The sequence below is a fragment of the Cebus imitator genome, unplaced genomic scaffold (genome assembly GCF_001604975.1).
Source record: "Cebus imitator isolate Cc_AM_T3 unplaced genomic scaffold, Cebus_imitator-1.0 Scaffold112, whole genome shotgun sequence".
Taxonomy (NCBI): Eukaryota; Metazoa; Chordata; class Mammalia; order Primates; family Cebidae; genus Cebus; species Cebus imitator.
Window position 1 is genome coordinate 5,269,328 of NW_016107427.1, and position 25,859 is coordinate 5,295,186.

At 42.2% G+C, this 25,859-nt stretch overlaps 1 protein-coding gene across 2 annotated transcripts in view; it reads right to left on the reverse strand.

The window, feature by feature from the left end:
• Positions 1 to 601: 601 nt before the first annotated feature.
• The window catches only part of BACE2 (beta-secretase 2), a 96,576-nt gene continuing 71,318 nt past the window's right edge, over positions 602 to 25,859 (reverse strand). The window contains exons 7-9 of one of the 2 annotated variants that reach the window (XM_017538621.1): positions 23,846 to 23,995; positions 18,264 to 18,432; positions 602 to 1,154 (exon numbers count right to left, since the gene is read on the reverse strand). In XM_017538621.1, coding sequence (XP_017394110.1) covers positions 901 to 1,154; positions 18,264 to 18,432; positions 23,846 to 23,995 — 573 coding nt within the window. In that variant the 3' untranslated portion in view covers positions 602 to 900. The remainder of the gene's footprint in view (positions 1,155 to 18,263; positions 18,433 to 23,845; positions 23,996 to 25,859) is intronic. The other variant, XM_017538622.2, reaches the window with a different exon arrangement.

Consider the following 25,859-nt stretch of genomic DNA (forward strand, 5'->3'; position numbering starts at 1 on the left):
AGCAAGAGTAAGCATACGTGATAGTGGCTAGCTTGGTGACAGAACTCTCTTCCTGGTCGATGCAGTTCAGCACCTGTTGGGTCTTGGCTGTTGGGATGATGATTCTTTTGGGTGAGGGGAAGAACTGCCGTCAAGGCTGCCTGCACCCCTACCCAGGCACAGGACCCTGGGCAAAGTCTCAGAAGAGGTAGTGTTTTTACTTTCGCACCAACAACAAAACAGAAGTATTGGGTACAAAAGAGGAGGTTTCCTTCCCACTCTACCTCGATGGGCAAAAGGCCTTCCATCTTCACAAGAGGCTGGTGAGGACCATTGGTTAATGACCTAGTGAATTCTGGCTCCCACTCAGAGCACAGAGAAACCCACAAAAGGGGCCTGTGGCTCTTTTTCCAGCTCTGAAGGGGACAGCACGGTTACATCCCCAGGCCCCAGGCTGCTTCTCCTGCCATCATACTGCAAGCCTTCTTACACCACTTTGACCCAGGTTGAGGTCTGGCACAAAATACCCTCAAAGGCGATTAATACAAAAAGCTTCCCGTGAGCTAAGGAGTTAACTATGTGCACTTATTTTTCCAGAGATTGGAGAGAGAAGAGAACTAGCCAACACTTGGTTTGGTTTTGTGTTCGTGGCACACCTAGACAGTTTGGCATAGCCAATCCCATAGAGCCTGCAGCCCAATCCACTCTGTTTTGGTTTAGAATTTTTTTTTTTTTCATTATCATTTTTCTTGGAAGTAGGGAAGATCTGAAAGCTTGAAAATCAAGAATCAAAAGACAGTGAATCTGGAAGGCATCTGGGAGCAGAACGGAGATTGAAGACGGGTGGCCGCTGCCCTTGAAATGTGAATTTTTTTTTTTTAATAGCTGAGTCCACAGTTGCTTGAGGTCCGGCTTGGCTCTTCATTTCCAGCGATGTCTGACCAGAGAGGACTCATCATTCACGACCTCAGGGTCCCGGGGGCGACACTGACACCGGAACGGCAACAGCAGCAGGACGATTAAGACAAGGAGGATGGCTCCACACACACTCATGAGCGCGTACGACACGATCCACAAAATGGGCTCGCTCAAAGACTGGGCGGGGACACAGTTGCTGGCTACGTCCTCCGTTGAGAATGGCCCAGAAATTTCAGACACTGCAGCACCTGCAATTTCTAGGGAGACATAAAGGGAAAATCCAGAGCTGTGACATGAGCAGACCACCTCCCCCATCTGACACAGAGAGAACCCCTTGGCTGATTAAACCACAAAGTGATACTCAGGTCCCCGTGGCTTAGACAACTCAGGAAGCACTGAGGGGGTCACCACTCGGTGTGCCTTCGGGGGTCCAGTCTGTGCACACTGGAATGACGGTGTGTTTCAAGGTCTGCGGTACGGAGCCTAGGTGTGGAGGGGAACTGCGGTGGGGCACCTATGGGAGCACCCTGTGCTTCGTGGAAGGCCGGTGAGGCGGCAGCGCTATGCAGGTGAGAGTGCATGTCAGTGCCTGGTCATGACAGTTGCGTGGGTTGTGCTTCCTCCGTGGAGATGAGAAAAGAGGAGAAAGGGGAGAAAGAATAGGGGAGTCTACCACAGAAAGCTCAGTTGGACCTGCCTGTGTCATGGGGAATTTCCCTGGTGGAGTCAGCTTGAGTTCACTCTCTACCATGGATTCTGCTACAGACAGGGACCTCACATCAGCCTGACCCACAGGCCCCGTGGGTTGCGAGAACTCCCAGGGTCAGACTGGCTAGAGACCCTCCCTGCTCCACTCTTATCCTAGGTCTCATCTACAGCCAGGAGCAGTAAGTGAACGCAACACCTAATTCATGACATCCCTGGTGACAAAGAGAAACACAGTTAAGATTCGCCCGGTGACTTCTGCTAGAGACTCTTGAATAACTTCAAACCAAGAAGAAAGTTGAGATGATTTCTTAAAGCCAGTTTGTGGATTATCAGTAGACTTCCTTTCCTTACACTAAGCTTCTCTGATCCTTTCAGGAATGTGGAATCTTAAGCTTTACTTGCAATACAAAAAAGAAATAGGTCTCATTATCCATTTTCCCTATATGTAATCACAGAAATCAGTATTTTGGCACCAGAAAATAACACTGCAAAGCATTTAATTTTTCTATAACTAAAGCTTCAAGATCTTCAGAGCTGCCAAACAATCCCCTTTTTGACTGAGGAAAGAAAAAGTCAAAATAACAGTGGGATAGTGGCCTGAAAAAAATGGTTTTTAAAATCAGAGGAAAACAGGCTCGATTACTTTGCAAAGTGACTGCATTTTCTTGCTAATGTGGATTCTGTCTTAATATGGCTTTTTTTAAAAAGTGCACTGAAAAAGAAAGGCAAGGAACTAGAGACTGCCAACACCCGAGAACAGAGGGACGCAGCCTGCAGTCAATCTACACTCCAATTTCCTGGTTGGTAGATAATGATTTTGCTTAACACAGAGAAAGACAAGGTACAAGAGACAAGGGAGCTCTCCTGGACTGTCTTTTAATAAGGGCGCTAATTCCATTTACAAAGAAAAGCTCTGCCCTCATGACCTAATCACCTTTCAAAGGCCCCAACTCCAAATATCATCGCTTTGGAGATTAGCTTTCAACATAAGAATTTTGGCAGGACATAAACATGTATTCTATAGCACTAATTATTCGAGGAAACAGGAAAACACAGTTCATAGCAGGGAGTAAAATCAATCAATTGGAACTTAGAAATGGCACAGACGATAGAATTAGCAGGCAGGATATCAAGATATTTATTATGACTGTATTCTACTCAGATGCTAGATAAAATGTTAAACATGTTAAATAGAGACACAGAAAACATTAAAGATCTAAATCAAATTTCTAGAGGTAAAAATTGCAATATGTGCGATAAAAATATACTGGATAGTTGTAATAGCAGATTATATGCCGCGGAAAGACTAATGAATTAAAAAACGTAACAGAAACCATCCAAAATGAAGCCAAGAGAAAAAAAACTGAAAAATAAAAAGAGAAAACATCAAAGTGTGGACAACATCAAGCTGCTAAATCATGTAATCAGAGTACTCAAAAGAAAAAGGGGATTGTGAGGCAAAAAATATTTGAAAAATCAATGACCAAAATTTTTCCAAATTTGATGAAACTGTAAATCCAACAGATCTGAAAAGCCCAAAGGACCCCAAACACAAAAAAATGACATAGATGATAATAGTGAACTGCTGAAAAACAGTAATAAAAATTTCTTAAAAGCAGAGAGAGAGAAAAAAGAAATATTATGTACAAATGAATAAAAATAAGGATTACAGATGATTTCATGTTGGAAGCAATGCAAACCAGAAGACAATAGAGCAACATCTTTAAAATACTGGAGGTAGAAAAAGCCCTGTCAACCTAGAACTCTATACCTAGCAAAAATATCTTTTAAAAATTAAGATGAAATAAAAATGTTTTCAGTCATACGCAAATTGAGATAAGTCATTACGGATTTTCACTAGAGAAAGTTCTTCAAGCAGAAGAAAAAGGACATCAGAAGGAAACTTGAATCTACACAATAGAATGATGAACACCAGAAATAGAAACTATATAGTAGTTATAAAATCTTTGTTTTTAATTTTAAATATTTTAAAAAATTAACTAAAGCAACAATTATAACAATGTGCCAGGTGGCTTATAATATAGGCATAGATAAAATACATGCCAATAATAGGATAAAGGACTGAAGAAGAGACATAGAAGTGTATTGTTATAAGGCTCTTAGAATGTACGAAGTGGTAGGCTCTGATCAGTTAAAATGACCTTATACTATACATCCTAAAGCAATCACTAAGTAAAGAGTTATAGCTAGTAAACTAGCAAAGAAGATATACAGAAATAGAAAATAATCCAAATGAAGGCAACAGAAAAGGAAAAAATGAGACAAAAAAGACAAAAAGAAAAATAGTTTTCTTTGTTGTGTTCCTGGTTAAACAGAGACATATCAATCATACATTAATTATAAATATTCTAAGCCAGCATTTAGCAAACTTTTTTCATAAAGGGCCAGATTGTAAATATGTTAAGCTTTTTAGGTTAGCTTCTTTGTTTTTTTTCAACCCTTTAAAAATGTAAAAACTATTCTTAGCTCACAGGCCATACAGAAACAAGGTACCTGCCAGATTCAGCCTACGGGCAATTGTTTGTGGATCTCTGATTTAAACATCACAACTAAAAAGCAGAGATTGCTAAATTAGATAAAAAGCAAGATCCAAGTATATTCTGCCTACAAGAAACTCGCTTTTAATGCAAAGACTCAAAATGCTGCGAGCACAGTGGCTTATGCCTGTAATCCCAGCACTTTGGGAGGCCAAGGCGGGCAGATCACCTGAGATTGGGGAGTTCAAGATCAGCCTGACCAACATGGAGAAACCCTGTATCTACCAAAAATACAAAATCAGCCAGGCATGGTGGTGCATACCTGTAATCCCAGCTACTCAGGAGGCTGAGGCAGGAGAATTGCTTGAACACAAGAGGTGGAGGTTGTGGTGGGCCAAGATCGTGCCATTGCACTCTAGCCTGGGCAACAAGAGTGAAACTCCATCTCAGAAAAAAAAAAAAGAAAAAAGGAAAAAGAAAAAAAAAACCCTTCACGATGTTAAAAGTAAACAAATGAAAAAAAGTATCATATTAATGCTTATCAAAAGAAATCCAGAGTGGCTACATTACTACTAGACAGAATAGATACAGATCAAAAAGAATTATCAGAGATATAGTAGTTTCATAATGATAAAATGTTCCCTTCATAAATAGACATAAAAATCCCAACGGTTTTGTACCTAGTAACAGTGTTTCAAATTACATAAAACAAGATTGATGAAAATGCAAAGAGAAATCCACAAATCCACAAACATAGTCAGAGATTCCAATATCCCTTTCTTAATAATAGAGCAAGTAGACAGCAAATAAGTAATGGTATAGAATATCTAAACAACGCTATCAACTAACTTGACCTATTATAAAACACTCTATCCATAATAGCAGAATGTACACTGTTTTCAAGAGCACAAGAAATATTTACCATGATAGACTATATTCTGGGTGATGAAACAAGTTTCAATAAATTCCAAAAGATTCAATTCCTAAAAACTATATTCCCTGACCACACTGAGGTTAAATTAGAAGTCAGTAACAGAAAGCTTCTGGAAAAATCCCTAATTATTTGGAAACTAAATAACACATTTGTGGCCAGGTGTGGTGGTGGCTCACACCTGTATTCCCAGCTCTTTAGGTGGCTGTGGGGGTAGGATCACTTGAGGCCAGAGGATGGAGGCTGCAAGGAACTCACACTGCTGTATGTATGTATACTCACACTACTGTACTCCACTCTGGTAACAGAGTGAAACCCCATCTCTATTTTTTTTTTTTAAATAACATTTCTAAAAAACTACAACACTTCTAGAAAGAAACACAGGAGGAAATCTTTGTGTCTTTGGATCAGGCGAAAAATTTCTTAGCATACCCAAAAGCACAATTTGTAAAATAAAAAAACAAAAATGATCTTATCAAAATTAAATAAGAACTTCTCTTTAAAAGAAAATATGAAGAGACAAAAAGACTTGGCAAAAATATTTACAAGCCAAATTTCTGATAAAGGACATGTATTCTTAATATATAACTCTGAAGACTCAATAATGAGAAAACAAACAAGTCTATACAAAAATGGGCAAGAACATTTGAAAAGACACTTCATTTAAAAAGATACATGAATGGTAAAGAAAAGCACCTAAAAAGATATTCAGGGTCATTAGTCATTAGCGAAATGCAAATTAAAACCACAATGAGACCACTAAATATTAATACCTATTAAATAAAAATACTGACCATGTCAAATGTTGGTGAGGATGTTTGACAACTGGAACTTTCATACACTGCTGGCAGAAATGTGACATTTTACAGCCAACTTTGAAAACGAGTTTGGCAGCAAGTGAAACATACTTGTTATATAACTCAGCCATTCCACACCTATTTGTTTATCCAGGAGGAATAAAAATATGTGTCCAAGGACTTGCATGCTATTGTTCACGGCAGCTTTATTTATAATTGCTAAAAAAAACAAAACTTGGCAACAACCCAAAAGGTCACTAACAGGTGTATGAGGATAAAGAAATTGTAAGGTCTAAACACAATAGAGCATTGATCTGCAATAAAATAATGAACTATGGAAAGTGAAACATTATAGATGAACCTCAAAATAATTACATTGTGTGAAAGCAGTCAAACAAAATGGAATATGTACTGTATGATTTCATTTATATAAAATTCTAACAAATGCAAACTAGTCTACAGTGACAGAAGGCAGGTCAGGGGTTTCCTGGGAATGGCATGGGGTCCGTAGGACCTGGGGGGCAGGGAAAACAGCTCAAGGCATAGGACCACTCCCTCGTGGTGATGGCTTCAAAGATGTGCATGGATGTAACACTTATCAAACTGTATCCTTTCAACATGAACTGTTTATTTTACACCAATTATATTCCAACAAAGCTGTTTTAAAAAGTCAAAAGAATAAGGGAGTCGAAGTGTGTCAAACAATAACACATGTGACATAATCACATTGAGATTAGAAAAGAAAAACCAAACCAATCTCAGTCACACCAGCTCCATGAGCATTGATTTACTACTGTTCTTCCAGCTGAATGCCTGAGTTCATACCCATTTTTTTTGTATGTCCTGTGTGTGGTGTGTATAATAAAAATACAAAAACAAACAAACAAACAATTAAAATCAATTTTCTTCAACAGACCATGTATTACTTTTTATTTTTTTTTTGGGGATGGGGCCTGGCTATGCTGCCCAGGCTGGAGTGCAGTGGTATTTACAGAGATGATAGTAGCACATTGCAGCTCACACTCCTGAACTCACGCCATCCTCCCACCACCTCAGCCTCCCCAGTAGACATGTATCACTTTTATAATTAGAAGACTCATGGATTTTGTTTTCAAGTTTTTGAAAAACAGCACCAATTTAAGATTGTCAGACATCAAGCATTATCCAGAAACAACTACATTCTCATACTTGCTAACCAGCTGCTTAGCATTAAAGAAAAGCTGATTTAAAATTCCTTCTGGAATCAGGAATGCCATTCACTGCATGGTCTCTACATTTATTACTTACAGGACTAATTCTACCGTTAAAAAGCAGAGTCTAACTTGTATGCCGGATTGATTTATGAGAGGCCATTGTATGCAGTGGGTGAGAGCATGACCCTGGGGCCAGACTTTCGGGGTTTCAATCCCAGCTCCCACACACAAACTGTGTGATCTGGGCCAAGTTACTTAACTTCTTTGCCCCCAGTTTTGTCATCTATAAAATGAAGATAATAACAGCCCCTGTAAGTCAGTCTTGTAAGAACAATCAAGTTAATAGATGTTAAGCACTTAGTATAGTCTTGGGCTAAGATCAGCGCTACATAAGTGTCCTCTGTTACTACATTGTTTTTTTTAATTCTTTTAGGAATGTCACAGTGTTAATTGTGTATTTTCTCTGAAAGGTCAGGATCTGGTTGATAATGAGTGCCTGTGGAAATCTATAATTTAACCAAGGATAAAAATTATAATGATCAGGTCTTTTTCCCTATAGCATAGAAAATAATGAGAACTGTCCCACCACGCTGATTATCTGGTACTGAGATGCTTTCTGAGTAGGCATGGTTTGCTTAGAAGAACATTCTGGAGTTTCAGGACAGGGGTTCTGGACCCAGAGCCAGTTTTTTTTCTGCAACCATGTGAAGGCCATGGACCATCTGGGTCCCTCAGTGTTTATTTCTGTAAAACGAGGAAACAGAGCTACTGCCTGAGCTACACCTTTGGGGTTCCTGGCTTTAGTGTCTTTTGATTGTGGTCTAAGTAGATGGCAGAGGCGTATCTCTGAAACTCTGCTCTTAACAGCTAACTTGCCTATTTTTAAACATGAGCATGCACCAGATGATCCACTTCAACCTGCAGTAAGAAAAATTCACAGTCAAATGGTTGCCATCATCCATGATGCGTCTCGAGTTGTACAAGCTGAGATCTATACAGCTCTTGGGTGCTAAATGTCTCAATCTATAAAAAGACATGATGGGTGGTATTTCATAAGCTTTGGATACATTAAAATAACAGAGAGTTGTCAATTTTAACACTCCATTATTTTCTTAGCCATAGGACACTCAGCCCAGCAACACAGAGGCGGTTGAAAGTGCTCCAGTCCCTAGAATCTGTGTCAGATATGAGACGCTGGCCAGAGCAATAACACACCCTGACCTCCAGCTGATGTGACTGCAGTAATGATTCTGAGCAGCGGTGGGGGTGGGCCGAGGACAGGCAGGGTCAGCATAAGAGAAGCACCTGGGAAAATTTTTCCAAAATACCCATGACCTTCCCACCCACCACCATCCTGCTGTACCCTGGCTGGAAAAGGACATGAGGAGGTCGACCAGGTGTATTTTGAAGGAGCCCCCCAGGAAATTCCAATCAAGGAACTCCTACTCAGTGCTCCCCACACCCCAACCCTTAGGCTAAGCATCATCTGACAAACAAAAATGACCATGAAAACCAGAATAATAATTTAAAAAAACAAAAACAAAAAACACTGTAAGAGAAGGGCAGCTCCTGAAGATTTCGGGTCCTCAGACAGTGGCTGGTGTGAAGGTAGAACTTCTTCCAGCCTCAACACAGAGAAATGAGGACAAAATATAACTTTTTATCTCTGTAGCTGAGCGCAGAAGTAAGAGACATTGCTCACCAGAAAAAAGGCCCTACGGCTGGGTTCCCATGACCGGAAGGGGTGAGAGACTTGACTCTGGGCACCAAGGATGTGGGCACTGGGGTCAAGATGCCTGTGCAAGCCTTGTCCATTGGTGAGAGGACCTGGGAAATTCGACCAACAAGGAAGCCTGGCTCAGCTAGGGGGCTAAGGGGTTGGGGGAGGAGGGCAAGAAACTGCCATGAGAAATGGAGCCCCTAAATCCTCCACCTCAAGCATGGCTGGCATCTATTTCACACAAGCTGGTATACAAATCGCAAACTTCTTGTGGTCTGCAGACACTCCAGAAACAAATGTAAAATGGCTTTATAGCAACACTTTACAGCCCAAGGCACACTGAATTCTCTTGGACGAAAAAATGTGCTCCCTCTAAATATAAACTCACAACAAAAAATTGCAAAGCAAGTGAGAAAAAAGCCCACTAAGAGAGAGCAGTCAGTAGATAAAAAAAAAACAAGATGAATTCCCCACGAGTGATGGAAAAATAGAACAATGTGCACAAGTTTATACCACAGCTGTGTTTAAAGTGACTAAAAACCCATTAATATACCATTTTTTAAAACTAAACAGGCTGACTCAAAGGTTTATGAAAGGAAAGAAAAATTAAGAAGAGTAGGAATATTCTGAAAAAGGAATAACAGGAAACTAATACTGTATCAATGGAATAGTACAGAAAATCCAAAAATAAATATACAGCTCCAAAATATTTACTGGTATGCAGTAATTGTAGAATTTAAAGAAAAGATAAATCATTTGATAAATTTTATAACAATGGGGTAGTCATCCTGGAAAAAAGAAGTTTAATCCATACATTCCATGCCAAGTTAAATCAAGCAGGAAAGCACTTGAATAAGTCACAAAGCACTTTTAGTGAGGAAAGTCATTTAACATGTAACAGTAGACCCAAGGGCCTTAAAGCAAAATATCAAACTATTTAAATATACAAAGGAAACTTTTTTACACTAAAGCATGTCATAAGCAAAGTTTAAAACATTTACAATTGAGACAGAAATTATAGTTTTTTTTTTCCTCCAAGCAAATCATTAATTACTCCATTACATAAAGAGTTCTTACAAATTATTGCAAAAAACGAATAATCCAACAGAAAACAATGGGCAAAGATATGAGTGGGTAGTTCACAGAAAAGGACAAATGAGCTTAGTCATATGAAAATAAACTCAATCTCACTCATAGAAAGCGACACAAAACTACACAGAGATGATCATTTTTCACCTGTCAGATTACCAAAATTTCCAAGTTTGGTAAGACCAGGTTGGCGGGCTGGCTGGTGAAACAGGTCACCATCTACATTACCAAAGAAGGTAAGGCCAGGTATCAATGAGTACAAGCTCTATGGAAGACAATGAGGTGATATTCATTAAAATTACAAATATTGATACCCTTTAACTCAGCAATTCTAATTTAACCTAGACGTATACTTTTATATATGCAAATGATATATATAAACGGTGTCCTCTGCAGTATTATTTGTAACAACAAAGGATTTAAAACAACCTAAATGTCTATCAATATTGAACTGGCTAAATAAATACAGGAGCACCCATATAATAGGCTACGAGGCTCAAAAAAAAAAACAAAAAAAAAACAAATAAGGAAGAACTTTAGGCATTAGCAGTACAATTACCTCTGAGGGAGTGTGACTATGTACTATATTTTACCTTTGGAATATTACCTAGCCTTTTCAATAAAAAAAAAAAAAAAACTAAAAATAAAGAAAACCCAAGCCACAATGAAATTGTTAAATGACACTATAGAAAAGTTAGCTGGTATATTGTTTATTTATTTAGAGTCTGTTCTGTCTCCCAGGCTGGAGTGCAATGACATGATCATGGCTCACTGCAGCCTTGACCTCCTGGGCTCAAGTGATCTTCCTGCCTCAGCCTCAAGTGTGGCTGGGACCACAGGTATGTCACACCACGCTTGGCTAACCTTTTGCTTTTCTGTAGACAGGGTCTTATTTTGTTGTTGATATGGTTTGGCTGTGTCCCCATCCAAATCTCATGCTGAATTGGGATACTAAGTGTTGGAGGTGGGGCCTGGTGGAAGGTGATTGGATCATTGGGCATGGTTTCTAATAGTTTAACACCACCTCTCGGTATTGTTTCATGATAGAGTTCTCACAAGATATAATTGTCTGAAAGTGCGGAGCATCTGCACTCGCTCTCTCTCTCTCTCTCTCTCTCTCTTTCTCTCTGGCCATGTGAAGACCATGCCTGCTTTCCCTTCATCTTCTGCCACAATTGTAAGTTTCCTGAAGCCTCCCAAGAAGCAGAAGTCTGTACAGCCTGTAGAGCCATGAGCCAATTAAAACTCTTTTCTTAATCAATTACCCAATCCCAGGTATGTCTTTATAGCTGCCTGGGAATGAAATAATACAGTTGCCCAGGCTGGTCTTGAACTTCTGGACTCAAGTAATCCTCCTGCCTCAGCCTCCTAAAGTTTTGGGACTACAGGTGTGAGCCACTGTGCCCTGCAATGGTATATTTGGAAAAGTATAAGCTATAATTTCTAGAAATAAAAAATATAGTCATTGAAATGAAAAACTCAAATAAAAAGACCTCCCAGACCAAAGACAATTAAGGAATCAAAACATAATAAAAATAATAAAAGCACAAAAAAAGAAATAAAAAAACCTCACTGAATAGGTTAAACAGTAGATTGAACACACCTGAACAGAGAATTAGGCCAATATAAGATATATCTGAAGAAATTACACAGAATGCAGCAAAGAAAGATAGAGAGGAAAACATGAACAAGAACGGTCAAGGGACCGGAATAAATAATGAGAAATCTCATTACTTGAAATGAGAGATCCAGAAGAAGAGACTAGAGAGAATGTGTATGAAGCAGCAGTAGAAGAGGTAACAGCTGAGCATTCTCTAAGATTGATGACAAAAGACATGAGTTGTCAGATTCAGAGAGCATAAAGGGTGTAGCATGATGGGAAACCACCCTATATCTAGACACATCATAGTGAAACTTCACAACACTATTCAGAACACTAGAAATTTAAAATAAAAGCAGTCTTATTGGAAACTAAGGAAAGGCAACAGATTACCCTTAAAAGTACAACAATTCAGACCAACTAGGGTCTTTTCTTCAGCATCATCATAGCCTGAAGACAATGAAACTGAAACTTCAAAACACTAATGTAACACGAGCAATCTAGAATTCCATTTATAGCTAAATTGTGATTCGGAACTGAGGCAAAATAAAATTTACCTTTCATAGTCTTTTTTAAAAGATGTCCAAAAGTGCATTCTTCAACAGAAAGAAAATTGCTGTGTGTTGTTCCACTGAATGGCAAGTAAACAATTGTTTAAACTCTTTTCCTTTGGTTGGCTTTTGGGATGTTTTGTGTATTTATGTAACTACTAAAGTATGTATTATTTAGTTATTTTATGTGTAAAGCTGCTATGAACCTTCTGGTTAAGTCTCAATACACTTACATACTCATTTCATACATACATACTCATTTCATTCATTACATACACTTACATACTTTGCATACACCTAAGAGTGACAACGGCTGGGTTATAGAGTAGGCATATACTTAACGTTGAATGTTGATTATAGAGCAGGCATGTGTTTAATGTGGAAATTGTCAAAAAGCATTTCCATTCATACTGAATACTTTCAGAAACTGGAAATCCTTAAATTTAGAATTAAGAAGGCAATTCCACAAATCTATCTTATGCATAATGCTCCCTGGTGCAAAATGAGAAATATTTCCTTTAAAATAAGAAAAAAGACAAAAATGTCCATTGTAACCATTTGTATTCAATATTGTCTCAGAGGTCATCACAAAAATATAAATAAAAGGATATAAAGATCAGAAATGATTTAAAATATATTATTTTCAGATTATACGGCTGTTTTAATAGAAAGTCTAAGTAACTCTAGAAACTGTTTTTAAAAAGGAGAACTTAGCAATGTGGCTGGATAGAAGGTTAATATATAAAAGTTGCACATCCGTATTCCAAACAACCCACCAGAAAACGCAGTGCAAAATCATCTCATTTTTTATGGTAAGAACTAAGAGGTATACATAGGAATAAGTATTTGTGTAAAATCTTTTTGGACAAAATTACAAAAAAACCACAGTAGGACATGAAAGAAGACCTAAACAAATGAAAAGATCTGGCACATTCGTGGGGGAAAACTTGATGTGGTAAAGATTTGGTTTCTTCTCAAGTTAATTCTGCAAGTTCAATGCAGTTCTAATAGAAATCCCAATAGGGTTTTTCAGGGATCTCAACAAGCTGAATAAAAGGGCAAAAGTAGTCAAGAGAACTGCAAAGAAGAAGAAGAAGAGTCAAGTCCCTGCCAGATATTGTTCCATAACCAAAAAAAATTAAAACTAGATGGCTTAGCCCAAGGGTAGGCAACTTGACCCGTGGAATGGAACAGAATGCTCAGAAATAGGCTCAGGTATAAATGGGGACTTGGTACATGACAAAGATGCTATTAAAATTTATTAGATATCTTGCAAAAAAAAATTACCTCAAGTCTGATTAAGCCTCTAGGCTTAAGTTCAAGGAAATATGAGGTAAAATCAATGCATTATATGATCTCATTAGGAAACAGATAAAACTAAATATGATACATTCTACAAAAGAAATGGCCTTCTGAAACAAAACAGCAAAACAGCTAATGAAAACATTTCGGGGACACCTGGGGAAATCTGCATGTGGCCTACATAGTCATGCTACTTAGCAAATATTATTAATTTTTTTAGGTGTGATTATGGTATTGTGTTTATATAGGAGAATGTCCATATTTTTAAGATGCATAATAAAATTTTTTAGGGGTGAAAGTCATGATATCTGTAATTTATTTGCAAATGGTTCAGCAAAAACTACATAGTCACCTATACACACATACTGGTATATGGCAAAATGTTAAAAATTACTATATCTAGATGGTTGGTATGCAGAATGTCATTGTATTATTTTTAGTCTCTTCTGTAGACATATTTTCATAATAAAATACTGGAAAAATCGGAGGAGAAAACATATATCCATTAAGGATGCTGAGAAAATGGAATGTCCTTATAAAAATTAATTTCCTAATTCACTTTTTGGAAGAAAATAAGAAAAAAGTATACAGTATCTTTAGAAGAAAAGTTATCGCTATTTTCTTGGATTAAGGAAGTATTTCTTAAATAAGGCACAGGGAATAATTCATGGGAGAAATACTGGTAAACTTGATTTCACTAAATTAAAGATATATATGTGAATAAAAGGTGCCAAATCAAAGTAGAAAGAAAAGTCAAGGAGATTAGATGGTATAACCCAGAAAAAATAACATCTCAGAAATATAAGGAGCTCATGTCTATCAATAAAAAAGATGGGTAGAAAAATGTGCATATGATATTAATAGAAAAATTTACCCTCAGAGAAGAAGCTCAAACATCCCAAAAACATATCCAAAGTTGTGTAAACTTGAAAGTCGTCAACTAAAATGTGACATTACTTCACATACATGGATTAGCAAAACACAAAGACAAAACAAAGACAGTAATGCTTTTAGGGAATGGAAATTCTCATATAATGCTGATGTCCCAGCTACTATAAAGACAATTTTAACCTTAGCCAATAACACTGAAGAGCTGCATATTAAATCATTTAGAAATTCCATTTCTAGAAGATGTCATTCACCTGCACAAAGACGTTCACTGCAGTACTGTTTATAATTGCCAATACAGAAATAACCCAAATGTTAAGATAAAAATGGGTAGATACATTCATAAGGTGAGATACTATGCAGTCAAAACAAATGACCTAGTACTCATATCAGTATGGAAAATCTATGAAATGTAATGTTGAACAATAAAGTCGAGTTGACCAAGGTTACACACTACCAAGGATACACACAGCATTCCTGCAGATTTAAAAATAAAATAACCAAACAAATTAACCAACCTAGGTTTTGTGATAAGTATATGGTAGGATCCTTCCAAGGTAACTGCTAATGACCAGCCCCTGATTCCTGGCATTTACCTGCGTCGTCCCTTCCCACATCATATCGGGGTCATTCTGTGCGACCGGCAGAGTGGGGTAGAAGTAAGAACGGGCCGCTTCCAAGATTAGGTGATGAAAACTGGGGCATCTGTCCTGGGTGCTCTGACGTGTTCTCTTGGATCACTCGCTCAGCACTGACCAGAGGACATCAGGTAGTCCTGGGGTGAGGTCCAAATGGTAAGGGAAGCGGGGCTCCTGCCACCATGAGAGTGAGCTTGGAACCAGTTCCTACAAAGGACTTCAGATAGCTGCAGCCTCATGAGCAATGCTGGGCCAGAGACACCAGGGTAAGACCCACCTCGATTCCTGGCCCTCAGAAACTACACGAGATGGCCAGGCATGGTGGCTCACACCTGTAATCCTAGCACTTTGGGATGCCAAGGTGGGAGGATCAGTTGAGCCCAGGGGTTCAAGACCAGCCTGGGCAACATGGTGAAAACCCATCTCTGCAGAAAATATCACAAATGTTCTGGGCATGGTGGCACATGTTTGTAGTCCCAGGTACTTGGCAGGCTGAGGTGGGAGGATCGCTTGAGCTCAGGAGGTGAAGGCTGCACTGAGCCAAGATCATGCCACTGCACTCCAGCCTGGGTAACAGGGCGAGACCCTGTCTCTTAACAAAACAAAATAAAACAAAAGCCAGGCTGGGTGTGATGGCATATCCTTGTAATCCTAGCACTTTGAGAGGCCACAGGGGGTTGAGCACTTGAGCCAGGGAGTTGGAGACCAGCCTAGGCAACACGGCAAAACTCCCTCTATGCAAAATATCAAACAATTATCTGGGGCAGTCTTGCACACCTGTAGTCCCAGCTACTCAGGAGGTTGAGGTTGGAGGATCATCTAAACCAGGATCGTCTGAAGTGAGCCCTGACCAAGCCACTGTACTCTACTCTAGCCTGAGTGACAGAGCAAGACCCTGTCTCAATCAATCAATCAATCAATCAACCGAAAGAAAGGAAGAAGGAAGAAAAAGAAACAAACAAACTGCAGAAGGTGATAGAGAGTTGTGACATTTGGGGGCAAGTTGTTACATAACAACAGATAATTACTAGAAGGTGCTCACACCCATCTAGTAAAATTATAAATGTATAGCAATTTAGATAGGAATATACATTAATTTCAGGATAATGAGTAATGCTGGGGAAGGCGGTGGGTGGGGTGGGACTTTAGTTACACTTGTTTTCTCATTCAATGACAATTTTTTAAAGAAAATATGACAAAATGTTAAATCTAGATATTTCGTCAATGCGCACACAGTACATGATTTTCTGTAACTTAAAGTTATTTTTTTGTTAAACATTTTATAATGAAAAAATAAACACACACACACACACACACACACGTATATATATTTTAAAGGCAGCATAGCTATTCCATTTATTAGGGTTCTATCAAGCACTCTCTGGGTCTTTAATTGCAGCCCTGAGGAAAGTAATTACTTTAATGGCTAAACAATCCACAAGGAAGAGGAGACATAGATCAGCATATTTTCCCCCAGCTGGTAAATCAAACGTTTAAGTACCAAAACCTTAAATAAATTTTTTAAAAAGTAACAACAAAAAAATGTATAGAAGAGCACCTAGCAAATAATTCACAGTGAAATTCGGAGACAAAAAGTTGCCCTGTCTAGGGATGCCTAATATTACACCATTTCCAACAGTAATTCACTTAAAAACAAATGGTTATTAGACTCTGCCGTATTCAGTGGACTCTAACAGCTGTTGCCATAATGGCCTCTACTTAACAAGAGAACGTTCTCTATTTAACAAGAGAACGGAAACTGTGGGTAAAATTGCTTAAGTTCTTAGATTCCCCTGGTTAAAAAGAAGTCAAATAGTCACAGGAAATTCAGTGATATTTCAGTCCCACTTCCTGCTACAAAGAAAGTTCTCACACAACGATAACTGAATAGGCTGAAAGAGTTATTGCACACGCAAAAGGTAAACATTTACTCATGGCAAAGACGGAAACATGACAATGCAAGGGTTCCATGTCTGCTCACAAGAGCAAAGCGAAAATACTTCCGCACAGATATTCACGCAGACACGTCACGATGTATCATATATGTGCACTGGGTTGAATGATTTTATTCATATGGGATATGAATTGGCCTAACAGTCCAGATGCAATCTTTCCTTTTAACGTTTCTGCTCTCTAAATTGTTACTTTACTTTTCTGACATGCCACTCTGCTAAGGCAGCTAATGAAGCACCCCTCATCTGCTTTACTTACCAGGAGTCCGGTTTTAAGACCATGTTTTAGGTATTAAAAAATAGTAGCTGAAATCTCTCCCTCCTGGAATAATCCAGCTGTGATTACCTGGCATTCTGGCCAGACACCTCATCCTGGCAACTCTTCATCTGGGTTCAGATCAGAGTGAAGGTCTGAGTTGAGGCTCCTAGGATGGCGGGCCCAGGACTCTCACCTGCCCTTCAACAGTGTCTCACATCCATCAAATTCCTACACATCCCCTTTCCTTCAGCCACATCATGACCTTATATTTCATTATCAATCCCCAAATTTCCTTCTATTTCACCTCCTTGTCATCAATTCTTTTTTGACCTCACACTTAATTTTTCTCTCCTTTCACATATCACCAGCACGACTTTGGAATTTCATTCTGTTCCTGACTTCAAATCTAATGCACCAATTTTGTTTTCAGTCCCTTGACATCTTATTTTGAAAGACTACAGCTCTCCTGGCCATTTCTCTGATTCAGGCTCTTCTTCCACTTGTCTCCGGCAATTCAATCTCATGCCCACTTCTGTGATTTGCCTCTGCCTTGCAGGCTGGACTCTCAGTCAGAAATACCTAATCCTCCTATTAAACCATGTGCTGTGTAAGCACTCCATTTCAAGCAAACTGTGAAATCTGAAGACATTTCCAAGCTTATGGGGTTTAACCATCCTCTTGACTTTCTTGTGCTCTCCTGGATTCTCTGAAGACCTGCCAACCCTTCAGCTAGACTGCAGAGTCATGCTGCTGGCCGCCCTCACGTCTTTCAAAGGAACCCCATGAGAAACAGGCGCTCCTTGGTCTTATTATGTTAGGATTTCAAGAAATGGCAATAATAGGCGTTCCCTATTTCAAAATGAGGACAGCTTTAAGGAAAAATAAATGTACACAGCTTAAATGTGAAACTTCTTCCTTACTCATATTGCTTTAACTGTCAAAAAACTGTAATGCAACTCCAAGGCTCCACAGCATATTTTTACTCCTTGACTATCAGGACTAACACTCAGAAAGCATTTTACAAGTGCCAACCCCTGGACTAGAAGTTTTACATGGATGATGTCATTTAATTATCTCAGCCACCCCATGACCCATTTTACTGAGATTTTGATCCCTGGTGATAGGAAGGAGGGAAACAATTCAATGGTAATTGATGTGCCATCAAGAATGGCTTCCAAGTCAGCACATTTACATAAGGGACTCTTGTCGGGGATCCCCATTCGGTGTTAGAATTGCTCACCTGCACAGGGGCTCGCTGCAAAGCCCACCCTCTTCCGGGCTCTGTCGAAGACGACGTAGAAGCCCTCCATCACTGTGGCTCCGATCACCAGTGCGTTTGTGGAAGGGGAGATGCCGAATCGGTAACATTCATAATTCAGGCCAGCCCCCATCATGGGCTGAATGTAAAGCTGTTTGTCAGAGAGGAGAGAGCAAACAAACAAGAGAAAGTACAAATCAGGCAACATCACAAAACTGCTGAGGTCACATGCATGCTCGGGACCCTCCCAGGTGCTGGGGGAGTTGCAGGGAAAGAAAGATGATCTCATCCCTGCCCTCCAGAAGGAGAGAAGATCAAAAGTATGGTGATCAGTATTATTGATCAGGACAGAGCAGATGATCCGTATCCACCACCTGGAGTTACATCCACCCAGATGTCCATCCAGCTGTCTGCAGACAAGAGTCAAACTCTATAATTTTGAAGGGATTTATTCTGAGCCAAATATGAATGATCATGGCGCATGAAACAGCCCTCAGGAGGTCCTGAGAACATGTGCCTGAGGTGGTTAGGGCATAGCCTGGTTTTACGCAATTTTGGGAAACATGAGACATCAATCAAATACTTTTAAGATATACATTGGTTTGGTTCAGAAAGGCAGGACAAGTCAAAGTGGGGCTTCCAGGCTAGAGGTAAATTTTAAAATGTTCTGGTTTATAATTGGTTACGTTTATCTAACCTGGGATTAATAGAAAGAAAATGTTTGGATTAAGAGAAAGGATTGTGAATATCAAAGTTTTATTGTGCAGAGGAAGCTTTTAGCTAGCAGGCATGAAGAGAAGAGGTTGTGAAATGTTTCTTAAGGGGCATAAAAGGGTCCCTGACTCTTAGTTAATTATCAAGAATAAAAAATAGGGGAAAAGGGGTTTTTTACAGAAAGTAGATTTTTTTTTCTCACAAGAGACAACTCTGCAGGGCAATTTCAAGATATGAAAAGGAAGTATATTTGGGGTTAAAATATTTTAATTTCTTTCCGTATTTGTTATGTGATATTATGCCAGGGCCAGGCTGGAAAGCAGGGCATGCAACACAGGGTTAAATAAAACCCCTCTGGTGAGATTTTACAGTTTGTAGGGCAGACTCCCCAGGCCCCTTAGGTAGGAATTTAGTCAAGAGAATTAAAAAAAAAGAGTTTAGTCCTCACCTCCGTCTGGCCATCTGCCCAGCAGTTACCCGCTGAGGACTTCACAGGGCTCCAAAGCTGCCCTCTGTACCAGGACTACAATGATGAATGCCACACAGTCCCTGTTCCCTCAAGGCTCCCAATCTAGGGGGAACCAGGCAGAGACCACAGGGTGGGAAGTGCCCACACAGACCCCTCGTATGGGTACTGGTGCCCACTTATCACTCCCTCTGCATGGAAGCTTTCTTCACTTGGGCTCTAAGAGGGCCATGCTCTTCTTTCTAACTCCCAGGCCACTCCTTCTCAGGCACCTGTATTGGATTTCCTTCACCATCCTTGCCTGTAAGCATCAGAGCACTCTTAGACTCTGGCCTCCTCTCAATCTTCCCTCCTTGGGTGACCCATCTGGCCCCACCCCATGGCCCTAGATCACCCCGTGGTCTCACCTGAGACTCCCACCTCCTCCTGTCCAGCCCAGACCTGGGCCACCATTGCCACACAATGTCCACCAGCCTGTCCACCTCTGTCAGCCTCTCCCGTATAACCGGTAACAGCCTGAATGCTGGCTATTCCCCCCTAAATCAGCCTTCTCCCACTGTTCTCTGTCTCAGTAGATTCACAGTTCACCCAGTTACTGAGGCCCTGAAGCTCCGAGCCAGTCCTTTTCTCTCTTACCCTGCATGGAGATGGTAACCAGACCCCTGCGAGCCTTCCCGTGAAACTGAAGCAGAATTGAATCCCTCCCTCGCCCCACCCAGGCCAAGTCCTCACTGTTCTCGTCCCTCGGGATCCACTGCAATGGCTCCTAGTTGTCCTAGAGCCCATCATGCACCTCCCTCTCGGGCAGAGAGAATTTTAAAAGTAGGCAGTCTGAGGGAGGCAGGACAATTTCCTCAGTGAAAAGAGGAAGACAGCATCAGTGGATCATAAGTTCTCCCCTGGGAGAGGGTCGGTTCCCACAGGTGCTGCGCAGTGTTAACCAAACTCAAGTCGGCCCTTGAGATCCCTGGAGCCAACAGTATGCAGGGAAATGGGTCAAACCTTAACACAATCAGTGAGCAAATCACGATCCTATCAGCAGTAACAATTTCTTGGCTTTTGAATAGCAAACAATTGAAATGCTGGCAATTAGAGAATACTGCGGCTGAGTATGACAAAATACCTGTTTGGAGAAAAGCGACACTGCAAAATGGTAAGAAAACGAACCTTCCTGTGAGTAATGGTCCGCCTCAAAGAGCAGAGGCAGGAAGAACGACTCGGAGGAAGAAGGTGGACACACTAATACACAGAGCCCTGGGCCTTCTGGCTGTAGAGGGTCTGAGGGATGGCAAGGGGGTAATTTCCGAGGGAGCAGAAAAGACTGAGAGGACACCAGCAGGGAGGGGCTGCCACGTGACCACTCGGAAGAGCAGGCCAAGGAGGGACAATGCAGAAGCTGGGAAGAAACCTTGGAGCTCCCCTCCAAGTGGGCAGGCAGCTGCCGCTTTTCAATAGGTCACGTAGGATTCAGCCCACGGGCTTTTGGAAAACAGTGCTGGGTGTAGGCAAAGTTTAAAGTAATTGCTTTTGACTTGACTCTTTTCTGCAGGAGTGATTGTTTGCCCACCTATTAGCGTTCATGTCTGAGAGGTCCCAGGTGGGGGCAAGGACTCCTGGCGGTTTCCCTCGGTGCTAGAAAGGCCGCTGGGCAGGGCCTTTCTGCTGGGAACGTGGAGCGTGTGGGGTCTCACCAGGTGACCTTTCCCAGCTTCCTACCGGAGTCCCCTCCCAGCAAGGGAATGGAAAGCAAGTGGAAGGTGACACTGGGTAAGAAATCAGGAAAACAACAGGCAAATTGGATTTTTAAAAATCAAAAATGTGAACATGTCAGAGTCAACCAAAAAATATCTAGCATTGTAAGTGAAAGCAATAATGAATTCGTATGCAGAGATGTGCAAACGACATGAAATGCTCCCAAACCTCTCTCATTCTGCTTCTGAGCTTGCCCAGTGCTGCGTCCTAAAAGCTACTGAGGAGCCCAAGTCTTCATGGCTCTGACCTGCCTGGACTAAGAGGTTCCCCCAAATGCCTGCCTTCTCCTCCTGCTTCTTATGAGTCCTTCGTGCCTGACATTTATTCAGCAGTGCACCCCTGCACCCTCAAGCTGGGTTCTGACATTATTACACACCACGCTGATGAAATAATGTCCGCATTCTACTGTTCTACTGGCCAAAATGTAATCATCAAGAGCACACGATTTTAAAGATACTGAAAACACAGTATTGTAACATCACTCAGGGCAGTGCCATTCATCCAGGGATACTGCATTCTTCTGAAAATGTCTTTGATAGGTATTATTGTTTCTTCTTTGTAGTTAAAGAGACACAGACAGCGCTAAATACTTTGCTCAAAGTCACAACGTGAGGGAAGGGCAGTGCTGAGCGTGTAACACAAGCCTCTCGTGAGAGCGGGTGTCTCCAGTTGGCCTGAATTTCTCCTGAAGCTTTCAATCCTTTCCCCCAGGTCTCTCCTTTTCTGGGACACACATCCCCACAACGTAAGGCTGAAAATGAGGAAGAGGCAGCAGTAGCATTTTCTAGTTCTCTTCTGATATTACTCCTCCTTCCTTGTCCAATCCCCTTTATCCCAAATTCATCAAATTACAACAAAGACCCACGATGGGTCCATTCCACAAACAGTTACGATGTGCTTTCCCTCCACTGCCTGGTGGCGTTGGGGAGGGAAGGATGATCTTTTACACTCACAGCTCTCATCTTCGAGGAATTTATAATTAATAGAAAATGAAATAGAAGAAAATAGAAGTCAAATGAAAAAGGCAACAGCATACAACGTACCCTAAAGATATGATTCCGTGCCAGATGAGCAGAACAGAAAATATGCGTGCTGAGTGGGAGGTGCAACCTCACAAATGGGTTATTCTGCTCATCATAGTTTCAACAAAAGCTGGGTTGTTTGAGTTGAGTCTTAAAGGATGGGAAGAATCTGGATGTACAGGCGGAGTAAGGGGGGTGGTATTTCAGGCAGAGGGGTTGGCGGAACAAGGGGTGGGGGGCAGTTGCAGGCGAGAGGCCCTGAGGGTCAGTGGCCACGCAGCAGAGGGTCGGGGTGCAGTGGAATGCTGAGGAACTGGAAGGGGGGGGTCTGGTGGGAGTCCATGGACAGCTATGCCAGAAGCGCTGGGCATTTACATCGTGGGGATGGACTGCTTGCTCACAGCAGGGGAGGCTCAGGTGAAGGCGGTGGTCTAGGAAGAGCAATCTGACAACAGTTTCAAAAAGAAGAGAGTGTGGGGGCTTGGGGGCATGGCAGCGCTCTGCAGGTGACAGAAGTGCTGGTGAGAGCCACAGGGCGAGGGCTCAGGAACGGAGGGGAGAAGGAAGTGGTGAGAAATGGGACTGAGGAAGACAGACATGGTCCATTTCATTAGACATACAGGATAAAGAGGGAGTCAGTGGGTACTGGGAGTATGGGGAGGAAAAAAACAACGATCTCTTCAAATTGGACAATCCAGTATTTTTTGTTTGTTTTTTTTGAGACGGAGTCTCACTCTGTCGCCCAGGCTGGAGTGCAGTGGTGCGATCTCAGCTCACCGCCACCTCCACCTACCAGGTTCAAGCCATTCTCCTGCCTCAGCCTCCCAAATAGGTGGGATTATAGGCATGCGCCATCACATCCAGCTCATTTTTGTATTTTTAGTAGAGATGGGGTTTCAACATGTTGGCCAGGCTGGTCTCAAACTTCTGACCTCGGGTGATCTACCCGCCCTGGCCTCCCAAAGTGCTGGGATTACAGGTATGAGCCACCGCGCCCGGCCCAGTTTTCTCCTTTATACCTAGTATGATGGTGATATGGTAGCTGTGACAGAAGTGTCTCTAGGTCTCTTCCCTTTCCCTTGTAGCCACACCCTTGCCAACGTGGCTCTGTGGCTCCTCCCAGCGTGAGGGGCGTCTATTCCCCCATCCCTGGAATCTGGGCTGGCCTTGGGCTTGTGTGGGCAGCAGCACCCCGGAAGAGGCAGGGGCCAGTTCTAGGCTGACACTGGGGGAGCCCCTGCATGTCAGGTCCTTTCTCTCTCTCAGGTCCCTGTTACCATGTGTGACTCAGCCGCCGGATGGAGAGAGATGCATGGCTCCATTCCTCCACTACCTTGCCACCAGATATGTAAGTGAGGCCGTCCTACACCAGCCTGGGTGGAGGCCAACCAGGGTCTGGCCAACCACCAGCTGAGCAGACCCGTGAGTGAGCCCGGCTGAGGGCCGCTGCCCTGCCTGGACTCAGGGGCGGTAATAAGTGCGGCTCCCTTTTGCAGCATCATGGTGGTGACGATAGCTAATGCAGGTGTGACATCTCATACACGTGTCATGCATGGAGCGCTTTCACTTTTGCTCGCTAAAAAGAGCAAAGCACAAATCCAAGTTCATACCTGAGGCAGGATCGTGATACGGAATGACCTGCTGGAGTTCTCGTCTCTCAGGTAGATGGAGATTTTAGGGAAGTAAGACCAAGGTGTTTCCGAATTCGTCCAGCAAGCCAGCTGGGACCCAGTCCAGAAACCATCAGAGAATTCTGGAATCTAGACAAAACAAGATCACATGAGAAACCACGACTAGTCTGGCACGTCAACAGGAAATAGCTCCGGGCTCTCCTAGCCACCTCGCCAGATGCCCACAGGGATAAACAATGTTTAATTTGGACAGAACAGCAGGGACATTAGTCCCCTGGAAGAGTGACAGTGATGACAAAATAATAATGATTGAAATGGTCAAGACACAGGAGTACCTACTAGTATTAGGCACCCTTAGAAGCCCTTTGCAGCAATAATTACTTCAATTCTCAGCCAGTGTAATGCATTATCCTCGCTGCTTTACAGATGAGGCAAGCAAAGCACAGAGAGGTGAAGTAACTTGCCTAAGGTCACACAGCAGAGCACAGAGGCCTTTTAGAAGGGAGAAGTCCTAATTTTGGCCTTCAAGGCCCTTCTGCTTATCACCTGTCCTCTGAATTCCATGAGCCCAACAAGTTGCCTCCCGGTGCAGAGCCTGGGCTCTCTGCTGTTTTGGGACATTTTTCTCCTCCTCCAGATCTCAGCTCAGATGCCACCTCCTCCAGGAAGCCCTCACTGGCTTCCCCTTGTAACACTAGAACACCACCGTGCCCCTCTCTTTCCTGGCCTTTCTCCTTGTGGCAGTTCACAATTCACACTGATTGGTGTGATACAGTTGTCTCTCCTGCACTAGAGTTCATGTCTTCTCAGGACAGAGGTCTGTGGCCTGGCCTCCTTGCCAGGGCATGCAGCTGGGGAGAAAGCACCCTGTGGTTGGTTCATCCATCCAGTGTTCTCCATGCAGACCATCTGTGATTGATTTGTGAAGTTTCTAATGCTGGCATTGATAGACCTTGGCTTTGTAAAAACATCGAAGTTGACTGGAGATGTCCGTCACAGGGAAAGCCCCTTCTCAGACAAGCTCATAGGAGGCACGACGGTCATTTTGCCGGATTTGGTGAAGAGCTTTAGTGGCCAGGCCGGCAGTGGGGCACAGAGCTCAGACGACAGCGCCATGTCCAGCTCCAATGGCAGGTGACAATGAGACCCTGAGGAGCCGAGTAACTGGCCTGGGTAGCTTGCCTCAGATTTGGATGTGGGACTTATTGTCCCCAGAGCCATGGTCTGGCAGCCTCCCAGGAGGTGAAGCTATGTGTCCTTGGCCAGTTTCGACCCTCAGATCACTGAGTTTTAAAGTTAGAAATCATCTTAAAGTGGGTGTCATTTTGCATCTGGATTTCCTCCTGGAGAAGCGCTAGGACTGATCCACATGGGTGCCGTGGCAGGGTCGAATGAGCCCAGGTCCCCGTGCCTCTGCGTGAGCCGCACCTCGAACAATACTCCCCTCCAGGTTCACTTGTAAACACAGAACTCCAAGCCCTTACTGTCTAGAATCCCATCTGAACAACAGCCCAGCGTTTGTATTGTCTTTAGCTCTTGGAAGCCAGCCCTCTCCTTAACCAGAGGAAACCCTAGCCAACGAGGTCGGCTTACCGGGACCTGGTAGATAAGAAAAGCAAACACAACCTTGGTCCAGAGACAGTAAGACAGAGACACAATGCGCCCTTGTAATGCTTTCCCTGCCCGAGACAAGCAGGCTCCCCGGCTTTCTCCTCCTGACGCAGGCACTGGACGAAATCAGAGGATCATTTTAGACAAGGCAAACAAATGTTGTGATCTCATTCTTTCTACCTTGTGGTTTCCTTGCAAAGTCAGGCAGGGCTCAGCACAGGCCACGATGAACACGGGAATGCCAGCCCCGCGCAACCCTGCCGTCCTGCGTCTCACAGCACAGGGGCCCAGCCAGTCCACAGCTTGCTGGATTTTCTCTTTTTTTTTTTTTGCAAAGATGGGGTTTCACCATGATGGCCAGGCTGGTTTTGAACTCCTGACC